Raw genomic sequence first — 27,054 nt, 5'->3', positions numbered from 1 at the left:
AAGTATAGCTGCTGTACAATATTATAAAGTTATTTCATATTATAATATTACATGATATATTATACAAGTTATAATGGGTTGGTGCTAGTGGTAAAGAACCCGCCTGCCAATGCAAGACATACAAGAGACACAGGTTCCATCCCTGGGTCGGGAAGATTCCCTGGAGGAGGCCGTGGCAACCCACTCCACTGTTCTTGCCTGGAGAATCTCATGGACAGAGGAGCCTGGAGGGCTACAGTCCATGGGGTCACAAAGGGTCAGACACGACTGAAGTGGCTTAGCACGCATGCATGCACACAAATTCTATTACACAATTTATATTATGTTCAGTTCAGTCGCTCAGTCGTGTAAGACTCTCTGTGACCCCATAGACTGCACCACACCAGGCTTCCCTGTCCATCACAAACTGCCGGAACTTACTCAAACTCAGCTCGTCCATTGAGTCAGTGATGCCTCCAACCATCTCATCCTCTGTCATCCCCTTCTCCTCCTGCCTTCAACCGTTCCCAGCATCAGGGTCTTTTCAAATGAGTCAGTTCTTCACATGAGGTGGCCAAAGTATTAGAGCTTCAGCTTCAACATCAGTCCTTCCAATGAATATTCAAGACTGATTTCTTTTAGGATGGACTGGTTGGATCTCCTTGCAGTCCAAGGGACTCTCAAGAGTCTTCTCCAACACCACAGTTCAAAAATATCAATTCTTCGACGCTCAGCCTTCTTCACACTCCAACTCTCACATCCATACATGACCACAGGAAAAACCATAGCCTTGACTAGATGGACCTTTGTTGGCAAAGTAATGTCCCTGCTTTTGAATATGCTGTCTAGGTTAGTCATAACTTTCCTTCCAAGGAGTAAGTGTTTTCTTATTTCATGGCTGCAGTCACCATCTGCAGTGATTTTGGAGCCCCCCAAAATAAAGTCTGACACTGTTTCCACGGTTTCCCCATCTATTTCCCATGAAGTGATGGGACCAGATACCATGATCTTCGTTGTCTGAATGTTGAGCTTTAAGCCAACTTTTTCACTCTTCTCTTTCGATTTCATTAAGAGGCTCTTTAGTTCTTCACTTTCTGCCATAAGGGTGGTGTCATCTGCATATCTGAAGGTATTGATATTTCTCCCGGCAATCTTGATTCCAGCTTGTGCTTCGTCCAGCCCAGTGTTTCTCATGATGTACTCTGCATATAAGTTAAATAAGCAGGGTGATAATATACAGCCTTGATGTACTCCTTTTCCTATTTGGAACCAGTCTGTTATTCCATGTCCAGTTCTAACTGTTGCTTCCTGACCTGCATACAGATTTCTCAAGAGGCAGGTCAGGTAGTCTGGTATTCCCATCTCTCTCAGAATTTTCCACACTTGATTGTGATCCACACAGTCAAAGGCTTTGGCATAGTCAATAAAGCAGAAATAGGTGTTTTTCTGGAACTCTCTTGCTTTTCCATGATCCAGCGGATGTTGGCAATTTGATCTCTGGTTCCTCTGCCTTTTCTAAAACCAGCTTGAACATCTGGAATCTCACAGTTCACGTATTGCTGAAGCCTGGCTTGGAGAATTTTGAGCATTGCTTTACTAGCACGTGAGATGAGGGCAATTGTGTGGTAGTTTGAGCATTCTCTGGCATTGCCTTTCTTTGGGATTGGAATGAAAACTGACCTTTTCCAGTCCTGCGGCCACTGCTGAGTTTTCCAAATTTGCCGGCATATTGAGTGCAGCACTTTCACAGCATCATCATTCAGGATTTGAAACAGCTCAACTGGAATTCCATCACCTCCACTAGCTTTGTTCATAGTGATGCTTTCTAAGGCCCACTTGACTTCACATTCCAGGATGTCTGGCTCTAGATGAGTGATCACATCATCATGATTATCTGGGTAGTGAAGATCTTTTTTGTATAATTCTTCTGTGTATTCCTGCCACCTCTTCTTAATATCTTCTGCTTCTGTTAGGTCCATACCACTTCTGTCCTTTATTGAGCCCATCCTTGCATGAAATGTTCCCTTGGTATCTCTAATTTTCTTGAAGAGATCTCTAGTCTTTCCCATTCTATTGTTTTCCTCTATTTCTTTGCATTGATCGCTGAAGAAGGCTTTCTTATCTCTTCTTGCTATTCTATGGAACTCTGCATTCAGATGCTTATATCTTTCCTTTTCTCCTTTGCTTTTCACCTCTCTTCCTTTCATAGCTATTTGTAAGGCCTCCCCAGACAGCCATTTTGCTTTTTTGCATTTCTTTTTCTTGGGGTTGGTCTTGCTCCCTATCTCCTGTACAATGTTTGAACCTCCGTCCATAGTTCTTCAGGCACTCTCTCTATCAGATCTAGGCCCTTAAATTGATTTCTCACTTCCACTGTATAATCATAACGAATTTGATTTAGGTCATACCTGAATGGTCTAGCAGTTTTCCCTGCTTTCTTCAATTTAAGTCTGAATTTGGTAATAAGGAGTTCATGATCTGAGCCACAGTCAGCTCCTGGTCTCGTGTTTGCTGACTGTATAGAGCCTCTCCATCTTTGGCTGCAAAGAATATAATCAATCTGATTTCGGTGTTGACCATCTGGTGATGTCCATGTGTAGAGTCTTCTCTTGTGTTGTAGGAAGAGGGTGTTTGCTATGACCAGTACGTTCTCTTGGCAAAACTCTGTTAGCCTCTGCCCTGCTTCATTCTGCATTCCAAGGCCAGATTTGCCTGTTACTTCAGGTGTTTCTTGACTTCCTACTTTTGCATTCCAGTCCCCTATAATGAAAAGGACGTCTTTTTTGGGTGTTAGTTCTAGAAGGTCTTGTAGGTCTCCATAGAACCATTCAACTTCAGCTTCTTCAGTGTTACTGGTTGGGGCATAGGCTTGGATCACCATGATGTTGAATGGTTTGCCTTGGAAATGAACAGAGATCATTCTGTCGTTTTTGAGATTGCATCCAAGTATTGCGTTTCAGACTCTTCTGTTGACCATGAAGGCTACGCCATTTCTTCTGAGGGATTCCTGCCCGCAGTAGTAGATACAATGGTCATCTGAGTTAGATTCACCCATTCCAGTCCATTTTAGTTCACTGATTCCTAGAATGTCGACTTTCACTCTTGCCATCTCCTGTTTGACCACTTTCAATTTGCCTTGATTCATGGACCTGACATTCCAGGTCCCTATGAACTCCGGGAGATGGTGATGGGCAGGGAGGCCTGGCGCGCTGTGATTCACGGGGTCGCGAAGAGTCACACACGACTGAGCGACTCAACTGAACTGAACAGATGCAACGCTGCTCTTTACCAGACCGCGCTTCCGTCTCCAGTCCCCTCCACAGCTGGGCGTTGTTTTTGCTTTGGCTCCATCTCTTCATTGTCTCTGGAGTTATTTCTCCATTGATCTCCAGTAGCATATTGGGCACCTACCGACCTGTCTCTCCCATCAGGAAGCTTCCATAAGCCTCTTATCTGTCTCCATCAGAGGACAAACAGACTGAAAACCACAATCACAGAAAACTAACCAATCTGATCACCTGGACCCCAGCCTTGTCTAACTCAATGAAACTGTGAGCCATGCCGTGTAGGGCCACCCAAGACAGATGGGTCTTGGTGGAGAGTTCTGAAAAAACGTGGTCCACTGGAGAAGGGAATAGTATTCCTGCTTTGAGAACCCCATGAACAGTATGAACAGTATATTAAGTTACATTATAGTATTAATACAAGTTATCCTTAATTTGAAAAATGCAGACTCAGGGGTCAAGTCTTGCAGAGACACACCCATTGAGCCACTGACCTCGACAGACCGGGGGCTGGGAGTCCCAGCCGCGCCGGGTGCAGGTGAGCTGCTCAGGCCCTTGGAGCTGGAATCCGTGATGACAGGAGAACACCAGCAGCCTCCGCCCAGACTCGTTGCAGAGCAGGAAGCCCCCGTTCTCCACGTTGTCCGGGAAGCCACAGGCGTCGTCTGGGCGAGGTCGGCCGGGGACCACAGTGAGCGCAGCACGCCTTCCGGTCTCCCTGCCGGGGCTGCACCCCCCAGCCTGCCAGGAGGGTCAGGTCCCCAGGCTCCTCCCTCCAGGCAGGATCCCTGCCCAGCTCTGGCCTCCCGCCGCCCCCTGCCCCGGTGAGGCCTCTAACTCTTCCCCTCGTACCAGCCTTGCCCAGGCTTCCCGCCCATCTCCCGGAACCCCATTAATCAAAGGTGATCACAGTCCACAGAGCACATGGCGGGGATGGGTCTCAGCCATCTGACCACGCTCCCGAGCCCGGGAGTTGCAGTGGCTCCTGGGCAGGCCCAGGCTGTAGTCCAGGTAGCAGCTGAGCAGGGGGACGCCCCCAGACAAGCCTCCCCTCTCCTCCCCTCCGAGACACGGGGCTTCCGCTCCCAGACCCCGACCTTGACCTTCGAAGAGAAGCTCGAGATTCTGTTACCTGGAGGAGGGGCTTCCCGCCAGGCGCGCAGGTCCATCCCCGGGATACGGTCACATGACTCGAAGTCCTGGGGCCACTGCCCCACCCGGAAGGCGTCGCGGGGCACGTGGGTGAGGCCCGTGTTGTCGCAGATGACGCGGGACAGCGAGTGCCGGCCCAGCTCGCGCCGTTGGGCCTCGGTGAACACCCCGTGGTGCTCCCACCAGAACCTGCAGGGACAGGCGTGAGGACACTACTGTGAGAGCCCAGGCCAGGCCCGCGACCACGCCTGCCCACCCTGGTGCCCACCCTGCCCTCGCCGCAGGGCACCGCGCCAGGCCGTCCAAGGCCTCGGAGGCAGGGCCGCCCCCACCAGGTGGTGACAGTGATGCAGAGGGGCTCCAGTTCAGGAGGGGCTGCAGCCTCAACTTAGGAGGGCCTCCAGCCTCAACTCAAGAGGGCCTCCAGCCTCAGGAGGGGCTGCAGCCTCAGGAGGGCCCGCAGCCTCAGGAGGGTCTCCAGCCTCAACTCAGGAGGGTCTCCAGCCTCAACTCAGGAGGGCCTCCAGCCTCAGGAGGAGCTGCAGCCTCAGGAGAGCCTCCAGCCTCAGGAGGGTCTCCAGCCTCAGGAGGGCCCACAGCCTCAGGAGGGCCTCCAGCTCAGGAGGGGCTGCAGCCTCAGGAGGGCCTACCCTGCAGGACCTTCCGAGGGGCCCTCCTCCAGCCTGATGGACGAATCACAGGGCAATTCCAGTGCTGCAGACAGGCTCCCTTCCTCCTCAGAGGCTGCATCGCCATCAGAGCCCGGAGTGGGCCTAGGCCCCAGAGTGCTCCTCTGTCCCCGTCGCATGAAACCCCACCCTGCGAGAGGAGCCCTCTGCACCACCAGCCCTGGCCCCTCAGAGGGAGCTGGTTGGGTCCCCTACCGGTCGCCATCCCTCAGGGCCTTCATCTGCTTTCCCACGAGGCAGGCGAACAGCGGACCAGTCCGCGCCCCCGGGAGGAAGCTCTCCGCCAGGCCGCCCAGCCACACGTCGATGTTGTCGGGGTGCCCATACAGGGCCAGGATTCTGTCGGCCATGCTCCCGTTGGCGGTGGCCGCGCCCAGGTCGGCCCGGGTCTCCAGCCTGGACAAGCCGCAGAACTGCCGCCACTCATTGTACCCTGGGGGAGAAGGCCAAGGCTGCCTGTCCCTGGGGTCCGGACACCCCCCACCCACCTGCCCACCAGCTGGGGCTGTGGCCGAAGGGTCCCGGTCACAGCGGCGCCTAGAGGCCCCATGCCCGGAAAACCTCGTGCCGGACAGTTCTAGCCCGGATGGCGGGGGCTCTCAGAGCTTGTCCACAGACCAGCGGGGAGTCCTGCCCTGCTGCTCGCTGCTGGCCTGAGCGGTTCCCCAGGAGGGCTCAGCCTCGGCCCGGCACCACGGCTAGGATGGGCTCTGGGACTTGCATTCTGGGCAGCGGGCATCCCTGCTGCCCGTCACGGATGCCTGGAAAACTCCTGTCTCCCCACCTGTCTCCCTCCCCGGGCACTCGGCGCCCTTGCGTTTCTATCACAGAGTCTAGGCCTGACGAGAGGGTCCTCACTCTCCCCAGCGACCAGGAGACTGGACCAGAGACAGCCTGGAGGCAGTGGGGTAGTGCCCACTGGCCCCAAGGGCGGTCAGAGAGGATCAGGGGAGGTGGACACTGCATCCTGGGGCCCAGCGTGCTGCTGTGTGTCCAGGAAACAGACACACCTCCCCGACTCACTCCTGCTGGACACCTGGGCCCCTTCCCCGGCAGTGGCTCACGACATCGGCTGCTCCAGGGTCTGAGAAAAGCTGAACAGCCTTCAGTCTCACAGCTACTGTGCCTTACAACCCGCTTCCTGGATGCGGGCAAAGCCACAGGTTCCACTCTCTGCACACGGAGGCCCACCTGGCAGGCCGTGGTCCCGGCCCCGCTGCAGGTTGATGGACGCCAGGTCCAGGGTCCCCGCGTCCGAGAGCACGAAGAGCCTCTCCGTCAGCTCCTCGTTCAGCAGCTGGTCCTGCACCTGCAGCTTGGCCGCTCTCGCCAGCAGACCCCGCATGACGGGGTCCACGCCGCCTGGAGGAGGCAGAAAAGAAAGGCACGCCCTCAGCTGAGTCCGGGAAACAGAACCAGGCCTCGACGGCACACTAGGCTGCTTCTGAACAAACGTGTCTCATGAGCTCAGGAGCCCCCCCCCCCCCCCCCCCCCCCCCCCCCCCCCCCCCCCCCCCCCCCCCCCCCCCCCCCCCCCCCCCCCCCCCCCCCCCGCCCCCCGCCCCCCAGGGATCGCCAAGTCTCCCGGCCCTTAGTGCGCCGCCTGGTGGTGGACTCCCCGTCCGGACCCCAGAGCCCGACCACCATGTGCGTCGGAAGGGACCGATGGCGGCTCAGGGGCGGGGCGGCGGTGTTTCTTTCTGAGCCACAGAAGCATCACAGCAGGAGCACGCTCGCTGAGTCTCAGGCGCCGACCAGTGAGCGCAGCCCGGGTGCTGAGGGCGCCAGGGCCTTCCTGGGAGTTCTGGAGACCCGGGCCCCGGGAGAGAGCCTGACGGCCCGGGCTCGCCGTTTAGAAAGCGCCTGGGCAGTGCTGCTTCCCTCGAGAGCGTCCAGCCAGCAGGCAGGATGCCACGGGCTCTTCTCCTCGAGGGTGGGCCGGGGGTGCCCACCTTCCTCGAGGAGCCGCCAGGGCCGGAAGAAGGCGTCCCTGAGCGGCAGGCGGGACCCCGGGTGCTCCTGGAAGCGGGCGTCCAGCCGCCGCACCAGTGGGTGGATGGTGGCATGGCCGAAGCGGAAGGCCGCCGTGGAGAACACGTTGGACACGGAGGGGTCCACGCTGGGGTCGTAGCCTCTGTAGGGGCCCACGTGCCGTCCAAAGGCCTCGGGGCCCAGGATTCTGGGGACATAATCGCGCAGCGTGATGATCTGCGGACAAAGGAGAGCTGGTGGGAGCCCGGCCCAGACACTGGGTCCCAGCCCGGGCCACGGGGAGGGCCTTCTTCCTGCACAAGCCTGGGGGCCGCCGCACCTCCAGGGTTGTCTTTGGGGGTCATGCCTTCTGGCAGGGGAGCAGGAGGCAGGAACACTATCTGTTCCAAACAAGTTCCCGCGTTCTCGGCCTTTGTGGAGTTGGGTTGGAGACAGCCCCGGCAGGGCTCAGTGGCCTCTGCTCTGACCCCTCGTTGCCTGGGATAGCAGGGACCAAAGGCGGACAAGGAACAGGCCCATCCCATCTTGAGGTCGCCGTGTGGATCTGGACGAGACCCACCTTCCTCCTTTGTAACTCAGGATCTACAGGGTCGCGGAGGGTTAAAGGGCTGCTGTCCAGGGTCTGCTGCAGGAGCACCCACGTGAGAGACCAGCCACCGACTTAGAACAAATCCAACCCCCTCCCCCCGCCCGTGAGACCAGTGGGCTCAGTAAACTGTCTGACGGGCGCCAGCAGTTTCTCCAGCATCACTCAACTGAGAATGGCCAACTCGACACTCCGCCCAGTATCCTCTGATTTGCGGTTTAAAATATCATAATCAATCTTCTTGCTAATTTGCAAATCTCATACAGATTGCTTTCCCTTTTGCTTTTCTCCATTGTCTCCGAAACAAATCACAGTAATCGGTGGATCCCTCTCAAAGGGCTGCCATGAGGATTAAATGAGTTAAACCACCTCCCCGCCCCCTAGCACTTATAATGGTCTTGGCATCGGGGAGCACCGGTGGTCCGTGCGTTACTACGGCTGCGGCGGCCGCGGTCTCCTGCGGAACAATCACCGCCAGAGCGATAATCGTCCTCCCAAGGGACGCGGGGCTTCCACGGGGGCGCCAGGGCCCTAGTGTTTCAGAAGTGGCGGAGGGTGTATAAATCTCACCCCAGGGGCCCACGCAGCCCTGCGCGCACCCAGGCGTGGCGCCCACGAGGCCTCGCCACGCGCACCTGGTGCAGCGCGCCCACCACCTTGCGCGCCTCCTGGTAGGCGGTATCCGCGCTCCAGTGCGCGTTGAGGGCCTTGAGCGCGGAGGCCAGGCGGTTGTGCTCTCGCAGCCACAGTGTGTGCAAGGCCGCCAGGGCGGGGACCTCGCTGGCGCGGCCGTCGCCGGCCAGGAAGCAGGGTGCGCGGGCTCCGGGCGCGCCGGGCGGGGGAGCGCAAGCCGGGGGCGCGGACGGCGGCGCGAAGGGCAGGAAGGCGCGGCCCGCGTCCCGGTAGCGCACGTTGACGCGCAGCAGCCCCTCGGCGCTGGTCCAGTTCCGCAGCCGCCGCTCCGAGGCCGCGGAGCTGCCGTACACGGTGGACGCGTCCAGGAACGAGGTCAGCCCGTTCATCTGCTGGCGCGGGTTGGCGGCAGACAGGTTGCCGAACACGGCGCCTTGGGTCCCGGTGCCGCAGGCGGCCGTGGAGCGGTGAAAGGGCAGACAGGCGGGGCCCGCAGCGTTCGCGGGGAGCTGGGGGGCGGGAGTCGGGTTAGCGCGCGTCCCGGGCCCCTCCCCAGAGGCGCCAGGCGCCGCGGCTGCCCAGCCCCGACAGCTCCTCCGCTCTCCGCCTGCCCGGGCGCTCTTCCGCGCGCAGCCCTCCTCCCGCTCAGGGGGATCGGACTGACACGCAGCTGCGCAGGCGCCCGCTCCCCCAGATTTCCCTCTGGTTTTGCCCCAACTGGGGGGCCACCCCTGTGGATTCCGGCAGTGTGGGTGTGAGGCTTGGGGCCGCCCCGTCTGCTGGCTCTCCTTGCTTCTCCCCCAGCCAGCAAGCTCTTTCTGGGGCCCGCATCTCCCCAGCCCCCTCCTAGCTCAGGGCGTGGGGGATCGCTGCTCAGCTAAGGGTTATGGAGTAAATGTGAGGACTCCCAGCCCACGCAGGCTGCTCATGGGTAGAAATGTCCCTCCCAGCCTCGGAGATCGTTTCTTAGAAGTCTCTGTAGGAGAAGTAGAGTGAGACGCCTACCGGTGCGTCTCCTTGCTTGCAGGCAGGGGGGAAACCGGAAGAATATTAACAGAACAGTTCCGCTAGCCCTGGCAAAAGCGCCAGGCTCCCGCCCGAGGCTAGTGGTTGAATCCCGGGGTCTGTTAGGAATTCTGCCCTGGATTCAGGGCAGGGCTGTGCTCTGCTTCGCTACGGTGACAGCTGACAATAGTAACAAAGCTGGAAACGACCGACCCCAGTGCCCACCCGTAAGCCAACTGGTTAAAGAAGTTGTGATGTGAACACAGTTGGGTAAGGAGGGCCATTTAACAGCCCAGTTTCTGTCCATTTGATGACGTGGAGCCGCGGGCAAGGTTTATTAGTAAGCGGCTCACGCTGGGTTCACATCATGCGCGCAGTAGGACGCAACAGATGTGCGTAAGGTGTGTGTGCGCGCGCTCAGTCCTGCCCGACTCTCTGTGACCCCATGGTCGGAACCCGCCAGGCTCCTCTGTCCGTGGGGTTCTCCAGGCAACAATACTGGGGTGGGTTGCCCTTTCCTCCTCCAGGGGATCTTCCTGGGATCAAACCCGCGTCTCCTGTGTCTCCTGCACTGGCAGGCGGGTCCTTTACCACTGAGCCACCGAATAAGGTATAAACACACGGATAATTTTAATTTCGTTTTTTGTTTTTTTGGCCCTGTGGGGTCTCAGTTCCCTCACCAGGGATTGAACTGGCACTCTAGCCCCTGGACCACCAGGAAATGCCCATACAGATAATTTCATACCCATGCATGTGCAGATAGTTTCTGGCAGAAAATATAGGAAATTCCTCACAGCTGTAACAACCCCCACCCCCCGCCCCAGGAACAGGACAAAGAGTGACCCGTGTTTGACACTTCAAAGTGGTATCTGTTAGTTTCATAACAAAGTGAGGGACGTTCAGAAATCCTACCTGTATGGGAAAGCATGGGCTTTGGGGCTCGCAGGTCAGCTGGCAGTCGGCCCCCGCCCCGGGGGCAGGGGGGCCCACGCTCTGCGGCGTGAAGGCCACGTCGTGGTCGATGTACTGGCCCCAGGCCGTCAGGAGGTCAGAGTACCGGTCGTCCCCCGTCACAGCCTCATTGGAGGCGTGTATGATGCGTCTGGTCACCTCCCGGACCTGGAGGGGCAGACCAGCCATCACGTGCAGGAGCCACCTGCCCGCGGGCGTGGGGAAGCTGGCGCCTGGCAGTGAGGGGCCAAGGGCAGAGCCTGCATTTCAGAGGCTCCGTGCCACGCTTAGGGCCCGGGAGCTCCTGGGGGAAGATGGGACCCTGGAGACCCCCGACTGTCCTTGAGATTCATCGCTCTGCACTGATTTGGGGCCAAGAGGGCGGGAGGGGACGACAGAGAATGAGATGGCTGGATGGCATCACCCACTCGATAGACATGAGAGTGAGCTCTGGGAGCTGGAGATGGACAGGGAGGCCTGACGTGCTGCAGTCCATGGGGTCGCAAAGTCGGACATGACTGAGCAACTGAACTGAACTGGTTTCTTCATTTGTAAATAAATACAAAATGTCCATCTTCCGGGAGTGGTGTGGAGATTAAACTGACTCCTCCAGGGATTAGCTCCAGATAGTCCGCGGCTGAGAGGGGGTGCCTAGTGCCCGGGGGTGAGGGAGAGGGCTGCTCCCCGGCGTTGAAGCCCGTGGAGCTTGCCTGGCCCGAGCTCAGACCTGTTTGGTGTCAGCGGCTTCTTTTCTCCACTTCTCTGTGACCCTGAATGTGTACGCCTGCTGTCCTCTGCTTGTCCCTCTACTGCATTTGGGGGCAGACTTGCTTTCTGGCTTCACTAGCCCCAAAGGAGGGAGGCTTTGCCCCACGAGGGGTGGCACCCAGAGCTTCCCCAGCCCTGATTCAGATTACTCAGAGGATGAGATTTGGGACTCTGAAAACGATGAGAGTTAGATCAGACTTGGGAGTCTGCGTTGATGCTGTGATGGCTGAGACAACGGGGGCCTTGGAATGGGGTAGGTGGGCTTTGCAGATGGATTGGGGCTGACATTTCTGGGGTCAGAGGGTGGACTGGTACCAGGGTGATGGCCCCGCAAGATGTCCACGCCTGCATCCCTGGAGCCCGTGGCAACATCACATGGCTACAGGGACTTAGCAGGTTTGGTGACTGAAAGGACCTGGAGATGAGGGTGAGCCTGGATCCCAGGGGGATCTGATCTAAACACACGGGTCCTTAAAACCCGAGACCCTTCCCCGACTCACAGGAGATGCGACTTTGGAGAAAAGGCACAGAGACGCAGCCTTGCCGGCGTGGGGGCCCGTGAGCCAAGGCCGGTGGAAAGCACCTGCTGCTTCATTCACTGAAGCCGTCAGTCAGACTGGGGGCTGGCCACCCATTTTTGGACCCAAGGGACCAGCAGATTAGGTTTGAGTTTATTTGACAAATGATGGCCTCTGGGAGCAGGTAGAAATTGCCATCTTTGCCTAAATGAGTGAATTCCTAAGTGTCTTTGAACCTGGCCAGTTCTCTCTCTACTTGTAACTTAACTCTGCGTTGGTCCATCTGCTCACTGGCTAGTCAGAGCCACAGTTCCCGGGTAGCCACCACCCCGACCCCAGCAGGGGCACCCGCCTGGGCCTGACCTGCGGAGCAGGGTCTCAGCAGAGCTGGGTCCTCAGGGGAGGGGAGGTTTGCAAGCTCTGAGACACGTGCAGCCCTGTTCTAGCAGCACTGACCGGCGGCAGGGGAAAGCCTCTGTACAGGAAGTGGGGGTTCCAGCCTCGGGGCTCACTGATGCCGTCCTCGTAGGCGGGGGGCAGCCATCTGGCCAGCGCTGTGTTGGAGGCTCCCCAGCGCGGGTGGTCTCTGTGGAGACAGAAAGGCACGGGCTGTGTTGGAGTCCAGGAGGAGGAGGGAGGCAGTGACGGGCCGGTGCTGGGACCTGGCGTCACAGTCTCTGGGTGAAGCCACGTGGTGCGGCTGCTCCCTGGGGGTGACTGGAGGGTGAAGCCCTTGGTGCAGCGTGGGCCGCACGCCCCGCGGTGCGGAGATGCTCGGGGGATGCGCCGGCGCCGTGGTCTCGGGGAAGTGACTTCTACAGCAGCCGCAGGCGCCCTCGCCCAGCGCCTGAACCAGTGCGAGCCGCGCGTCCACGTGCTGGCGCCCCCGCCGCCCAGCCTCCGCTTTTCCTCTGAGGCTGCCTCTCATCCGGAACTAGGCGTGCCACAGGCACCCCCGGGGCTCCCCACAAAGGCGCGCCCCCATTCCTCCGAGCACCCTCCCTTGGACACCATGCAGCCGCCCTTTCCTGTCGCCTGTGTTTACCTGGAGGACCAAGTTTCTGCTAGAAAGTGAGGTCGCTGGAACTTCCTGAAGTGTTCTTGATTCAGAAGTGGGATGGCTGTATTCATACTTTTATTTGAATTAAAAATAAGTCGGGCTTTTTCTGGGAGAGAGTAACTGTCACTTGGTTGGCGGATCAGACAATGAGATGGACTCAGTCAAAGGGGAAAATGGGGATGTTTTCTCTAAACAGATGGATCTGCAGTTTCGTTCTACTGGTCAAGATATATTTTGACAAAAACATAAAGTTCCTGATGAGGCAGAGTTCTGCCTAATGTCATTCTGATTTTACAAATGACTTTTGAGCCTGACTTTTGTGTCATGAAGGTGCCTCAAGGAGAAAGATATTAATAAGAATCAATATTAATATTAAGGTATTAATAAGAATCAATCGATAAGAATCAATCAAACTGGAAAAGGCCAGTTTTCATTCCAACCCCAAAGAAAGGAAATGCCAAAGTGTTCAAACTACCGCACAATTCCACTCATCTCACACGCTAGCAAAGTAATGCTCAAAATTCTCCAAGACAGGCTTCTGCAGTACGTGAACCGGGAACTTCCAGATGTTCAAGCTGGATTTAGAAAAGGCAGAGGAACCAAATTGCCAACATCCGCTGGATCATCAAAAAAGCAAGAGAGTTCCACAAAAATATCTATTTCTGCTTTACTGACTACCCTTTGACTGTGTGGATCACAAAAAAACTAGAAAATTCTTAAAAGAGCCTGAGAACACCAGACCACCTGACCTGCTCCTAGGAAATCTGTATGCAGGTCAAGAAGCAGCAGTTAGAACTGGACATGGAACAACAGACTGGTTCCAAATCGGGAAAGGAGTGCGTCAAAGCTGTATATTGTCCCCCTGCTCATTTAACTTATATGCAGAGTACATCATGAGAAACGCTGGCCTAGATGAAGCACAAGCTTGAATCAAGGTTGCTGGGAGAAATCTCAGTAACCTCAGATATGCAGATGACACCACCCTTATGGCAGAAAGTGAAGAGGAACTACAGAGCCTCTTGATAAACGTGAAAGAGGAGAGTGAAAAGTTGGCTTAAAACTCAACATTCAGAAAACGAAGATCATGGCATCTGGTCCCACCACTTCATGGGAAATAGAGGGGGAAACAATGGAAACAGTGAGAGACTTTATTTTCTTGGCTCCAAAAATCCCTGCAGATGGTGACTGCAGCCATGAAATAAAAAGACGCTCACTCCTTAGAAGGAAAGCTATGACCAACCGAGACAGCTTTTTAAAAAGCAGAGACATTACTTTGCCAACAAAGGTCCATCTAGTCAAGGCTATGGTTTTCCCAGTAGTCATGTATGGATGTGAGTTGGACTATAAGAAAGCTGAGCACCAAAGAATTGATGCTTTTGAATTGTGGTGCTGGAGAAGACTTTTAAGAGTCCCTTGGACTGCAAGGAGATCCAACCAGTCCATCCTAAAGGAAATCAGTCCTGAATATTCATTGGAAGGACTGCTGCTGAAGCTAAAACTCCAATACTTTGGCCACCTGATGTGAAGAACTGACTCATTTGAAAAGACCCTGATGCTGGGAAAGATTGAAGGCGGGAGGAGAAGGGGACGACAGAGGATGAGATGGTTGGATGGCATCACCAACTCAATGGACATGAGTTTGAGCAAGCTCCGGGAGTTGGTGATGAACAGGGAGGCCTGGCGTGCTGCAGTCCATGGGGTCACAAAGAGTCGGATACGGCTGAGCGGCTGAACTGAACTGAACTGAAGAATCAATATGTCCCAGAAATGTTTTTCACAACGAGAAAATGAGAGACTAATGGTTGGTAACTAGTCCTTGAGCAAATCAGATGTGAATAGTAACCCTATACATAGGTGATCAAATATGTAAACGTATGAACACATGAAAATAAACATTTACAAAATATAAGGACAAAATCCCTACAGAACAAGTGGGAAAGTAAAGGGCTGCGTAAAAGGAGGAAATAAAATGCTTTTAATCATAAAGGATCCGACGTGTAGGAAAAAATCAAACAAATTAGAATGAAAGTGTTTGTTCAAGAGAAAAGAAGAATATAGGAGTTTTCTGTTAGAGAAAAGTTTGCTCTGTTCTATAGACATGGATTCTTCTGTTCAAAGCTGTGGCGCCCAAGGCCCCTCGGTCTTTATCAACACAGCCCTACGGCAGTGATAGCCATTTGGGTGGTTGGTGGTGACAGGGTCTCCCAAAAAGACAGGAGCGAGGCTGGAGTTTGCGGGTGAGCAGGAGACCGCTGTGCTAGGCTCTCTGAGGTCACGCTCAGGGTCAGTTGAGTCAGAGAGACCGGGATCTAGGCTTCTCAGCTTCTTTCCTGCATCTGCTGTGCAGGCACTTAGAACATCTAGGCAGTGAAGGCTACAAGAACTGGGCAAGCTGCTAACGGTTTTTAAAGCTTTCAAAGTATTTCTAAATATAAATACCGAAAAGTCGATGGCTTTCAGAATTGAAGGAGACTGGTGTACCCCAGTGTTCATCGCAGCACTGTTCACAATAGCCAGGACATGGAAGCAACCTAGATGTCCGTCGGCAGACGAATAGATAAGAATGGATATACGTGGAATTTAGAAAGACGGTAACGAGGACCCTGTACGCCAGACAGCAAAAGAGACACAGATGGAAAGAACAGTCTTTTGGACTCTGTGGGAGAAGACGAGGGTGGGATGATTTGGGAGAATTGTACTGAAACATGTATATTACCATATGTGAAATAGGTCGCCAGTCCAGGAGGTCTGATGCATGAGACAGGGCGCTTGGGGCTGGTGCACTGGGATGACCCAGAGGGATGGGATGGGGAGAGAGGAGGGAGGGGGGTTCAGGATGGGGGACACATGTACACCTGTGGCAGATTCATGTCAATGTATGGCAAAACCAATACAATATTGTAAAGTAATTAGCCTCCAATTAAAATAAATAAATGAATTTTTTTAAATCGTGGTTTTGACGCTGATTATTACCAATGGACTGTAACACCCACCCATTGTTCTTATGTGAATGTGACGTCCTTGTGTCCTGCCTGAGAGGGAGAGAAGCCATGCGTTGAGGACCGTCTGACCGTCTCTAAGAGCCTGTTTGAGGCGGGGCCGCCCATGGCTCCAGACCCTGGAGAAAAGGCTCTTCCTTTCTCCTGTGACTCCCGCCCAGCCCAGCGCTCAGGAGTGACGCCCCCTTCTGTCTGAAGGACAGGGAATGGGCATGAATTCTAGCATCAACCCTCCGCTGCTCTCTAGCACCACTGAAGGGGCTCGCTTTAGGACCGCGTTTCATCAGCTGCAGTGAGTCAGCATTCACGTGGTGTTACAGCGGCCGCTGTTTATCGAAATCCCATAAAATGTGGCTCTTTGCCTCCACAAGAGTGTTAGCCTGACTGCCGAGGCGACAGGGTTTTTGCTGACTGACTGTTGGGTTTCAGCAGCTTCTGGGAGGGCACGTGGCCTCCATGACCGTCTCACTGGGGTCAGAGCCCAGCGTCCTGGGCAGGACCTAGGGCACTGTGGAGGGGCCTTGTGGCCCCTGGGTCAGGTCCCCTAGGCTCCTGGCCGCGCTCTTGGAAGCTGCTTGACTGGGATGGGATAACCCAGTCCCCAGAACGTGGTTCTTTAGTAGCTTTGCATTAGTGAGCTCACTGGGGATGGTCGCAGAGCTGACAAGCAGCGGGGGGAGACGTCTCTGGAGGGGAGTTTCACAGGGAGACAGGTATCCCCCCCATCAGGATCTGTCTGAGCACCAGCTCCTCTCTCCCGGGCCCCGGAGCCTGACAGTCTCTGGGCCTCTTCTGATAAGAACTGGATGTGAGAACAGTGGCGTTTGGAGAGGGCAGGTCTGAGCCTGCAGAGAATCAGCGACCTTGGGGCTGACCCTCAGCACAGTGGCCCCAGCAAGACAGCAAACCTGGCTTCAAGGCGCTGTTACTCCAGGTCCCTGGGCCGGTGTTTCATGATTTGGGCAGAAAGAGAAGTGTAACATTCCTGTTGGTCATTTGGATCTGGTTACTGTAAATACTGGGACGCAAGATACAGTCGTCACCACGGAAGGAGAGAGACTTGCCTTCACCCACATTTCCCTGGATGGCACATCCACTTGAGCCCGCCAGCAGCGAGGCTGGGCTGCCCCCTCATCAGGGTCGGGGTAACAGCAGACAGGGCAGCCCTGGGCAGGGGAGATCAGGGCCTGGTCCTGCCGTCCTCCGCACCCGTCTGCGGGTGCAGTCTCCCTGGAACCAGGCCCTGGGGCTCACTGTGTAGGGGTCTGGAGGCGGAGGGGTGACCTGGGACACCTGGGCGCTGCTAAGTGGACTGACCTCCAGACGGAGAGAGCTGAGAGTGGACGGCAGACACGCAGAGAGAGAGACGGGAGGAGACTGGGGTGGCCACAGGGAGGCCGGGGAGTTTCACAGCGAGCATCCTGGTGGCAGTGGTTCCTGTCTGCCTGGGAGCTGGAGACCTCTGAGACCTGTGTCTTACTAAAGACACGCGCAGGAGTGCTGGGGACGTGGGTGTAAGGGACAGGCTGGACTGCTTCCTGTCGCTGTGGAGAGTCAGTATTATGCGTTTTCTTTAACAAAATCCCAGATGATCCAGGGACCACCCGTCCTGACGGTGACTGTCACGTTTAAATCCGATTTGCGGGTGAGGTGGCCCCAGGAGGTACCTGTTGTTGCAGGCGCCCGTGATGAGCCTGTACTTGCTGACCAGGCAGGTGGCCGGACATCTGGGCGGCAGCATGTGAGGCAGGCATCCGGACAGGTTTGCGATCGCGCTCAGCAGCCCCTCCGAGAGAGCATCTGAGGGAAGTCCCCGGCGTCAGCCCTGTGCTGCGACGAGGACCTGCCTGCCCAGCGCCCGCCCTAGCCTCGCCCCACCCCTGCTGCAGGACTCACACGGAGGCTTTGCCCCTCTTGGCGGGAGGCCCTCCCTTCTCCTTGAAACCAGCCCTTTCTCATTTACCCTTCTTCAGTGTATTCATTGCCAAGAATGGGAGATTTAACATTTTTTCTTTGCTTTGTGATTTCAGAAAAGTGATTCTGAGAGTCCTGGCCCCAGAGATGAGCCCTGGGGACCTGGATGTAGAACCCTGGGTTTGCCGCACCCCAGCCCCAGAGGACGTGAGTGCACGGCCTTGATCAGCCCCCGACCCTGCCTCAGATGCTTCCTAACGATGTCCAAGTGTCCCTCTACAAACCCGCCTTTTCCCCTTCGTGTTGATGCTGTTGGGTCCTTCTTACAAACCTCTCTAGTTTTAGGGCCCCAGAGAACAGCCTGTTCTTTCTTTTTGCCGGTTCTGTTGCTATTTGTGACAAATACAAGCAAGGACTCTTAGTTGAAGAAATCGTCGTTTCTCCAAGATGGTTCATATAAATCTTCAAAGACAGTGCCGTAAAACTGACCAGATGCCAACACAATGAGACACTCACTAGCAAATTCACTCCCAATTTCAAAGGGAGCTTCTTAACTATCACTGCTCACTGCACAGCCTCTGTGGAATGACTCTGTGGACACTGAATAAAGCTTAGGCCACAGTTTCGTCCAGCTGATGGAGAAATGGGCATTCCCGAACAAAACAGGCAAAAATTCTTCGTACCAGGAGATGCTGAAGCAGACACGAGAGTTTAACAAGCGAAGTCCACGAGAAGGAGCTCGATTGTAGCTGCGTCAATACAGAACCAGCATTGAGACGCATCTGGGGGAGGGTGCCAGCGTCAGATGGTAGATGCCAGGTGGTGATGGGCTGGGAGGGGCGTCTGGATCCTGCCGCTGGTGCTGCATTCTGAGTCTTCTAGACTGGCTATGCTGATGGCGGGAATAACGGAGAACACCCTAGCCCACAGGGGTCTTCAGTTCTGCACCTTTGCCTGGACTGAACCCGCCCACTGAAGCTCCAGCCGTGCCCCTTTGGGACTCTACAGCGAGAACACAAGGCCGAGGACTTCTGGCCGCAGTCATCGCTGCAGGACAGGACCGCGGACCGACAGTCCTTAGAAATGGCTTTCAGCTGCTTCAACGAAAACCTTTTCAAACAGGTCCTTGGTTGCTATGAAGTTGATTAAACTGAACTGCTAAGCTTAGTGTCTGCGAATTCTGGTTAACCTCAATTTATCTGAGTCTGTCTCATTCTAAAGTAAATCAGCGTTGAACTAACCTACAGCTAGTTGGGAGGAAAAACTCAGACACTACGTAGCTCGTGGCACCACACAGGAGAAGTCTGCAGAAGTTCACTGGAATGGACCCTGCTTTTCCAGTTCCCCGTCCTAGGACTCACCGCCGGGCCTCATGTTCGAAAGCACTTCCCTTCTGAAGTGGAATGGAATTCCACTTAAACGCCGCTCAGGTTCTCAAGTCCTTGGTGGGACGCAGCCCCCGGTTTCCTGGTCTGCCTGCGCCCAGCCGAGTGGACTGCGGTGCGTCTGCTCCTTTCGGGGCAGCACGTTCGACCCCAGAGGCCCCGGCAGGTCCTCAGAGGCAGTTTGCTCAGCAGTGGGGTGGCTGTCCTGGTCTCCCTGGACCACGCTGCCTCCCCCAGAAACTTGTTTCCTCAAGTTTTAACCACGCCGGTGGGGCCTTGGAAGAACCTTCCAGTTAGTTCACACCATAGAGCAGGACGCTGAGATTGTTGAGCTGGCTCTCCAAACTCAGTCTCAGCAGCAGAGCAAAGCCAGGACGTCGTGGCTCTTGACCAGAGTCTCAAGAGCTGCTCGCTTGTCCCGTGAGCCAGTGGGCGGCACAGGCCTCGCGCCCTGCTAGGACCCTCCCCAGCTCCCCGCGCGCGGCCCTGCCCCCTGGGCGCTCACCTGTGGGCAGCCGGGAGGGTCCAGACTGCAGGTGACCCCGCCTCACCGCCTCCTGCACCGAGGCCTCCATGACCTCCGCCGCCCGGGATGCAGCTCGGCTCGTGGGCTCAGGGAGTTTGGAAAAAGACAGAAGTTGCGATGGGGAAATGACTTCCCTTTTGTGGAGGTTTCTAGGCACAAAGAGGAGTGAGCGCGTGTGCACCAAGTCGCTTCAGTCGAGTCTGACTCTCTGCGACCGCAGGGACGGCAGCCCGCCAGGCTGCTCTTTCCGGAGGCTTCCCCAGGCAAGCATACTGGAGTGGGGTGCCTCCAGGGGCTCTTCCCGACCCAGGGGTTGAACCCACATCTCATCATGTCTCCTGCGCTGGCAGGAGCGTTCTTGACCACTAGCGGCGCCTGGGGAGCCACAAGAGCAGGTGTGAAGTCAGCTGTTCTTTTATGGTGTTTGGTGACCTCTTCATCATCAGTCATGTGAGCCTGAATCACAAGTGAGGACCGGGGATTCAGTGAAGGGACAGGACCCGAGTGCGGACAGTCTGCTGGAAGGTGAAGGGACTGACGGGCTTGCCAAGCGAGCTCGCTTGCTCCTTGCCACAGCTGTGTGAGGTCAGCCTGCTGGTCAAATCCAGGGAGTGAATGGGCTTGCTCATCACCTGCCCATTCGCTGCGCGTCTCCATGGAAGCAGGGATTCTGGTGCTTTGGGGACACTTTTTGACAGTGGCTCACGTGTGTGTGTGTGTGTGTGCCGCTGATTCACGTTATTCTTTGTAATAGACTTTCATTTTTTGTTTTGATAAGGTGGTCTCACATTTTATATGGCTATTTTTTCTAGCCTACTGTGAAATAATGGTTTTTACGGCAACCCACTCCAGTGTTCTTGCCTGGAGAATCCCAGGGACAGGGGAGCCAGGTGGGCTGCCATCTATGGGGTCGCAGAGAGTCGGACACGACTGAAGTGACTTAGCAGCAGCAGCAGCAGCAGCAGTGTTATTTAAGGATATTTTAAGGGCTTCTAGCAAAGAACCCGCCTGCCAGTCCAGGAGCTGCAAGAGACATGGGTTCAGTCCCTGGGTCAGGAAGAGCCCTGCAGCAGGGCATGGCAACCCACTCCAGTGTCCAGGCCTGGGAATTTCATGGCAGAGGAGCCTGGCAGGCTGCCGTCCACAGGGCCACAAAGAGTCGGACACACTGAGGCGACTTCACCCAGAAGCACATAAGGCTGCTTTAAGCGCTAATCAAGCTTTCTGAGGCCATCCCTGTGAATAAGTAAAGTATGTAACTTGAAAAAACTCCGGTTGGACATGTGGGTCCCCACCACTGGGCGGGGCTCTGGGAGCCAGCAGCCGTCTTGGTCCCAGACCCCGAGGCCCTGAGGCTGTGACCCCTCGCGTGCACGCGCTCAGCGGAGCAGCTCCTCGCGGCTGAGCAGCAACAGGCCTGAGACGCAGCTGTCTGGGGCTCTGGTTCCAGTGGGGCCGCCTGTTTTCAAGGTTTCAATGGCTTTCCTTCGGCTGTTACTAAAATCCACTGTTAGCACAGTAAGCAAGTGGCCTTGGTTTCAACATTTGCATTCAAGACGAAGCCCCCAGGCCACAGATTTTGTCAACTCCGTGTCAGGAGTGAGTTCCCCCTCTGAGAAGACAGGTCACCTGGGGACGGGAGGGGCAGCCCTTCACAGCCCCACGGAGTCGTCCTGGCCCCTCCATGGATAGCTGACACTACGCTTGTGTTCACACTAACAGAGTCTGACTTCATGGGAAATATTTCTTCTCTTTTTTCCCCCTTTGATTCAAATTTTTATGAAATAAATAAAACTTGGTTGCAGCCAGTATGGACGACAGGGACTTTTTCTGGCGGGAATAGTAGAAATTTCGAAATAAATCAACCCCTGCCTGGTGATATTTTGTGTCTTGAGAGCTTATATAGTTATCGCTTAGTTTCCAACAAAATAGCACACTTGTGAAGACAAAATCTGCGTTTTAGATTTTCATTTGTTGTGCTTGGAGAGGAAATGGCAGCCCACTCCAGGATTCTTGCCTGGGAAATCCCACGGACAGAGACGCAGGCCGGGCTGCAGCCCAGGGCGTTACAGGAGAGTCAGACACGGCTCAGCAACTAAGCAACGAATGAGGACTGTGCTGCCCTCAGTGTGGATTCTGCTTAAAGTCAAGGTGCTTCCTAACGACTCAAGAAGACGGTGGCAGATCTAATTCCTAGGTAAAGTTACACCTGTGTGTCTGGACCCCGCCTCCCCTCCTCAGTCTGCGGGCAGTTTTCCAGGAGCCAGGCCTTTCGGACGGGGAAATACTGAATTCCCGCTGCGTCACTGCCCTCTGCTCTGTTTTGCTGAGAGAAACTTTGAGGCTGAATGAGGGTCTCGGCTACTTGCACACGATCCTAGGAACATGAATCAACCATGTGAGTTTCAGCTCCTAATTTGTAAAATGGGGGACATCCTGAAGCAGATCCGCAGACCCACGCAGACGCCCCACCGCCCCCTCCCAGGCACCGTACCTTCTCATCGCAGCGTAGATGGACTTGTCCACCAGGAGCCTGCTGGCCTCCACGATGCCCCTGACCTGAGACTCCTCGGTGTCTCCTACGAATGAAGCATCACAGGATCAAACAGAAATCCACAGTTTCCACCCCCGTAGGTTTCTCCTTAGGTGTCCAGCTCGATGCAGCAACGACCAGGTGGTTCCGGGCCTCCACCCGGTCATGACTGCCCTTACTCCCTTCCTTCCCCTCCCCTCCCCTCCCCCTGCTCCCCTTCCCTGCCTCCTCCCTCCAACCCTGCACCCCTCCCCCTCCCTCTAACCCTGCACCCCTCCCCCTCCCTCTAACCCTGCACCCCTCCCCCTCCCTCCAACCCTGCACCCCTCCCCCTCCCTCTAACCCTGCACCCCTCTCCTTCCCTCTAACCCCACTCCCTGCCCCCCTCCCCCCATCAGGGCCCCCACTGCCCCTGGTCTATTCGTGTCTGACTCTCTCCCAACAGCCACAAGGCGCTGGAACATTTGCCATAAACGCCCTTGCACTTCGGTCTCAACTTTGCACAAACCCCTAGAAATGGACCATGATCCATGTGGTGATAAAGGCACGTGGTTTCCACAATGAGTACTCTGCGTGGAGTTTTAGAGAAAGAACTTGAAGACTTGATACACAAACAGTCCTACAGTTCACAGACCCGCTGCCAGGAGAGGGCGCCTGCTCCTGAGTGTTTATCAGCCAGATTCCCACATGCGTGTTGTGTCCACGAGCGGCCCTGGGAGGTGGGCATGAGCCTGGCCGCAGCCCTGCCGTCTCTAAGGCCCCACGGGGAGGAGCAGCCCACCCAGCAGAGACCCCAGCCTGAGGGGCGCCCCTGGACACCCGACGGGCACCCGTGGTCCAGGCCTGGTCCTCCTGGCCCGTGCCCTCTGCGGGCTCTGGGCAGGTGACAGGGAGCCACCGACGGCTGGTGTCTGTGAGCCTGAGTGACATGACCCAGCTCAGACAAGAAGTCTGCTGGTTTGTCATGGAGGTTGTGGCTGTGGAGAGATGTGACTGATGAGGGCAACACGTCAAAGAAAGTCCAACCCTTCCGTATGAAAGATAGCTAACAACCAGGACCTGCTGTGTAACTCAGGGAGCCATGCACTCAGGATTCCGTAACAGCCTCCAAGGGGAAAGCACCAGAGAAGGAGCCCACACACGTGTAAGTGTGGGCGTCTCAGTCGGCACCAGGGGCGAAGAACCTCCCAGCCAGTGCAGGGGACACGAGAGACCCAGGTCCGATCGCTGGGTCCAGAAGATCCCCTGGAGGAGGAAATGGCAATGCACTGCAGTATGCCTGCCTGGGAAATCCCACGGACAGAGGAGCCTGGTGGGCTCCAGTCCACGGGGTCACAAAGAATCGGACATGGCTGAGCGACTTAGCACGGCTCGCGTAACTGATTCCCTTGCTGTACACCTAAAACTGACCCAGCCCTGTGAATCAGCTATGTGCTCAGTGGCTCAGCCCTGCCTGGCTCTCTGTGGCCCCAGGGGCTGCAGCCCGCCAGGCTCCTCTGTCCGCGGGGTTGTCCAGGCAGGAACACTGGAGTGGTTGCCACGTCCTCCTCCAGGGGAGCTTCCCAACCCCGGGACTGACCTGCGTCTCTGGCACCTCCTGTGGTGGCAGGCGGACTCTCCTCCGCTAGCACCACCCGGGAAGCCCTGAGTCAAGTACACTTCCATTAAAAATAAATAAACAGAAAGTTAGCATGTCATTGTTTCGTTTAAAAGGACTGATGGTTTATCAACTGGAAAAAGTGTCATTGTATTAAAGATTATCAACTTTAAACACTATGACTAATAATATTTTCTAAATAAGTAATTTTCAAAAGTAAGCAAATAACTAGTCAGCTTTGAAATACTCTAATGAGCAATACACTAGTACAAAGTACAGTGCTGTTTGAAATCAAACCCTGTGTTGTGTATCATTTATATATATACTGGGAGTTTCAGAGAAAACCCCTCAAAGGCGGGGAAATAGTAAAAATGGCTCTAGCAAAGCTGTAACTTTCCCAGTTCTTAAAAAATGCGTGATTTCTCACACTCGGAGCTCTTGTGTGCAGACACTTCTGTATTTTATCGAATAGGTCTCGCTCGTGAGGACTTTGCCGCTATGGTTTGTAGAGCGAGGCCTTTGATAAGTGTGCAATGAGATGACCAGTTGGTTCACGAACATTTGCTGCAACGCGCCCTGTGCCAGGCCCTGGGGTGGTGGGCTTACCGGGCTTGGAGCACGGGGGGCATTTCAGATGGAGCCCTTGTGTTTTCTAGTTTGTGTTGTCCAGACAGCACGCACTCAATGCCTGACCCGGAGCGTCTCAGAGGCGCTCACAAACAGGACCGCAGTAGAGAGCGTTCCAGTCCCCTCCATTTCCGGACAGGAAAGCGGCCCCGTCAGCAGCGTGCAGGGGCGGAGCTGCACCCTGGCCTCCTCCCGGCCTCAAAGGCCAGGCTGATTTCTCAAGGAGCATCTAAGTCCATGAAGGGCTTTGGAGCAACTAACTGTCCATGTGGCCACAAAGCCATACTCAGTGGCGCTGGAGATGTGGGGCTCCCAGCAGGAGGCTCCCTGGGGCTGAAGGTGACTGTGGGGGTTCAGGGGCTCACCAGGCCTGCGGGTGCCCAGGGTCTCCAAGGAGGGGCTGGGGGAGCAGAGCGTCCACCCCCGATACCCCAGCGGGGCGAGCCTGCCTGGCAAGGCCCCTGGTGCAGATGCTGGCGGCCAGAGAGCCTCCCGGAGACGCCCTCCTGCGTGGTTCCCTCCAGGAACAGCCTTCTCTGTGTTTGAGATTTTTTTCTTTTCTTTTTTCCAAAACAAAAGCAGAGTTTGAGCTGTGATGATTTCAACCACAGCACAGCTGTACCTTTCTCAACTGAATTTGGCATTGCGGCCCCGATTCCAGAAAACACGACGCAGAAGTGACTTAACGAGAAATAATTGTGTGGTCAAGGAGCACACAATGACTCCCAAAGAAATGTTTTTAAAACTATGAGCAGGTAAAACTGAAGCTTTCTGTTGCGTAATCATAAGAAAGTCAGTTATTTTTCAGAAAGAATTGTGTTTTAATTCTTCTAAACTCAAGAATTATCGTTGTTTTCTTCGAAAGCCAAAGAAACACTGAAGCAGTCTTACCTGACTCTGGAGAACTCAAGATGCTTTCTGATCTGGTAGCTCCAAGCAGTTCCTTTGTGATTTTGGAAGACCGTAATTTATCGCTACTCACCCCAAAGGAGGCCCCCGGGTCTCAGGAGGAAGGAGAAGATGGCTCCGGCACAGGTGACGGCCAGCACCACGCCCAGCACGGCCCGTGCCCGCATCTGCAAGGAGGCGCACGTCAGGCGGCCCCCACGGGGAGCCCGGTCTCCGCTCCCCTGCGCAGTGGTGCCTGCGTCCTGTCGGCCCCCCTCAGCCTGGGTCTGACTCTGGGGGGCTGATTGCCTGTGGCAGGGACCAGCCTTGCCTACTCGACTGTCTGAAAACAGATCTTTCCTCTTGGGCAACCATGGTCCCCAGAACAGCTCAGTGACGACCTATTTTAATTCGTGGGGATGTTGAATGGTGTAAAATTTCTGGGAGTAACTACTAGGAATAAGATAAACCTATTTCCTATAATGCATCTTGGTTAAAAAAAAAAAAAAAAGAAGAATACAGGGAATTTAGACTTTAGAAAAGAGGTAAGTAAAATTCCTAAATGGATATAGGGTTTCCTACAACTTTCTTTTTCCTGCTTATAGACCGATCTCAGAACTGCACAGCTGTTAAGACAAAGCAGAAGATTCCTCGTTAAGTGTCTCTCTCTTCCTAACCTCCAGCTTTCTGTTGATATTTTTGGGCCACAGACTTTGTGAAACTGGGTGGAGCCCAGAGTGCACTGGGGGCCGCTGACTGCGGACCCTCCAGGCCGCACCAGCAGGCAGTGCTTCTGCGCTGAGATCACAGGAAGCCTGGCATCGTCCGCCCAGAGTCCCTCCTCCCGCCAGCTCCAGACAAGCCCGGGCCCAAACCGCCACCTCCCTCCGGCCACTTTGCAGGTCTCAGTGACAGATTGCTCCCAGAAAAAAGTAAGATACAAGGCCTGACCTTCTCTGCTCAGCCTGGAGGCAGGTGTGCAGGGCAGGTGACCCCTGGACACAGCCGGCCGCCCCGGGGCCTGGCCTCCCGCCTATAAAGCGGCTCTGGGTCCTGCCTCCCGCCCACGTCACTGAGCTGGACCGGCTCCCGACCTCGGGGTGGCTGGACGTGGGCCTCTGTGTTGTCACAGAGTGCCGCCTGCTGGTGGGTCAGGGAGCAGGTGCAACCTCACGGGGGCCAGCTGGTGTTGAGGCCATGGAATAAGAAAGAAAAGGAAAGAGAGCCGAAGTGTTGGCAAAGAAGGAACCAAGGCCCCTGGGAACCCTGGCGCTGTCCCCTCTGGCTTTTCTGCGTGAAATTCCGTGTGAAGAGCACCGTGGTCTTCAGAGGCGCCGGACTCTCCAAGAAACCCTGCTGATGGCCCTCCATGACCCAGCCCCGTTTCCTGGAGGGGATGGAGCGTGTCTCCCGGTTTGTGGGGGGCAGCTTCTGAACCTCTGCAGCCTCCATCTGAGTCCCAGGGTTTTTCTCTTCGATGCATGAAGATCGTCTTTCTCTTCATCTTCCCCCCTCTCTCCTGGGACTTGGTCAAGCCTGAGGCACACTGTGGACGTAGCCCGCCAGGCTCCTCTGTCCATGGGATTCTCCAGCAGGAATCCTGCAGTGGGTGTCCGCCTCCTCCTCCAGGGAGCCTTCCGAGCCTGAGATCGACCCGGCACCTCATGTGCCTCCTGCGCTCTTTACCAGCTGAACCATCGGGGAAGCCCCGTCTCCTCTGGGACTTATTCGAGCCTGGAGGAGGCTTCCTGCAGGACAGCTGAGGTTAGACGCTCACACACGTGCAAGGCCTCGCAAGGCCTCTGAGCATCGGGAGGTCCCTGAAGCCTCAGAATGCCATCGTCAGTGTTGGAAGGCCCCATCTGCAGGGACCACAGTCAGACAAGCAGGCGGGGCATCCCTCGACGGTTTTGGTGATTCCTCCCTGAAGCAGTGGGGACAGGCTGGGACGGTGAGAGGAGGGGGCCA

At 55.6% G+C, this 27,054-nt stretch overlaps 1 protein-coding gene across 5 annotated transcripts in view; it reads right to left on the bottom strand.

Annotated features, from left to right (window-relative positions):
- TPO (thyroid peroxidase) overlaps positions 1-26,069 on the bottom strand; it is a 34,221-nt gene extending 8,152 nt beyond the window's left edge. For 2 of the 5 annotated variants that reach the window (XR_006058530.2, XM_027964023.3), the window contains exons 1-13: positions 26,038-26,069; positions 25,181-25,274; positions 21,936-22,020; positions 19,421-19,590; positions 17,284-17,416; positions 12,014-12,143; positions 10,233-10,439; positions 8,318-8,824; positions 7,057-7,312; positions 6,296-6,466; positions 5,300-5,537; positions 4,396-4,604; positions 3,758-3,928 (exon numbers count right to left, since the gene is read on the bottom strand). Coding sequence is in view for 3 of the 5 variants with exons in the window: in XM_027964023.3 (XP_027819824.2) it covers positions 3,758-3,928; positions 4,396-4,604; positions 5,300-5,537; positions 6,296-6,466; positions 7,057-7,312; positions 8,318-8,824; positions 10,233-10,439; positions 12,014-12,143; positions 17,284-17,416; positions 19,421-19,590; positions 21,936-22,020; positions 25,181-25,274 (2,371 nt within the window). In the remaining 2 variants the exon portion in view is untranslated. Of the gene's footprint in view, positions 1-3,757; positions 4,005-4,395; positions 4,605-5,299; positions 5,538-6,295; positions 6,467-7,056; positions 7,313-8,317; positions 8,825-10,232; positions 10,440-12,013; positions 12,144-17,283; positions 17,417-19,420; positions 19,898-21,935; positions 22,021-25,180; positions 25,275-26,037 lie in introns of those variants that run through there. The other 3 variants (XR_006058531.2, XM_042242754.2, XM_042242753.2) reach the window with 3 other exon arrangements.
- Positions 26,070-27,054: the final 985 nt, after the last annotated feature.

The sequence above is a fragment of the Ovis aries genome, chromosome 2, assembly GCF_016772045.2.
Source record: "Ovis aries strain OAR_USU_Benz2616 breed Rambouillet chromosome 2, ARS-UI_Ramb_v3.0, whole genome shotgun sequence".
In the NCBI taxonomy this organism is placed as follows: domain Eukaryota; kingdom Metazoa; phylum Chordata; class Mammalia; order Artiodactyla; family Bovidae; genus Ovis; species Ovis aries.
Note: the sequence above shows the minus strand (reverse complement) of the source record. Positions and strands in the feature narration are given on the sequence as shown.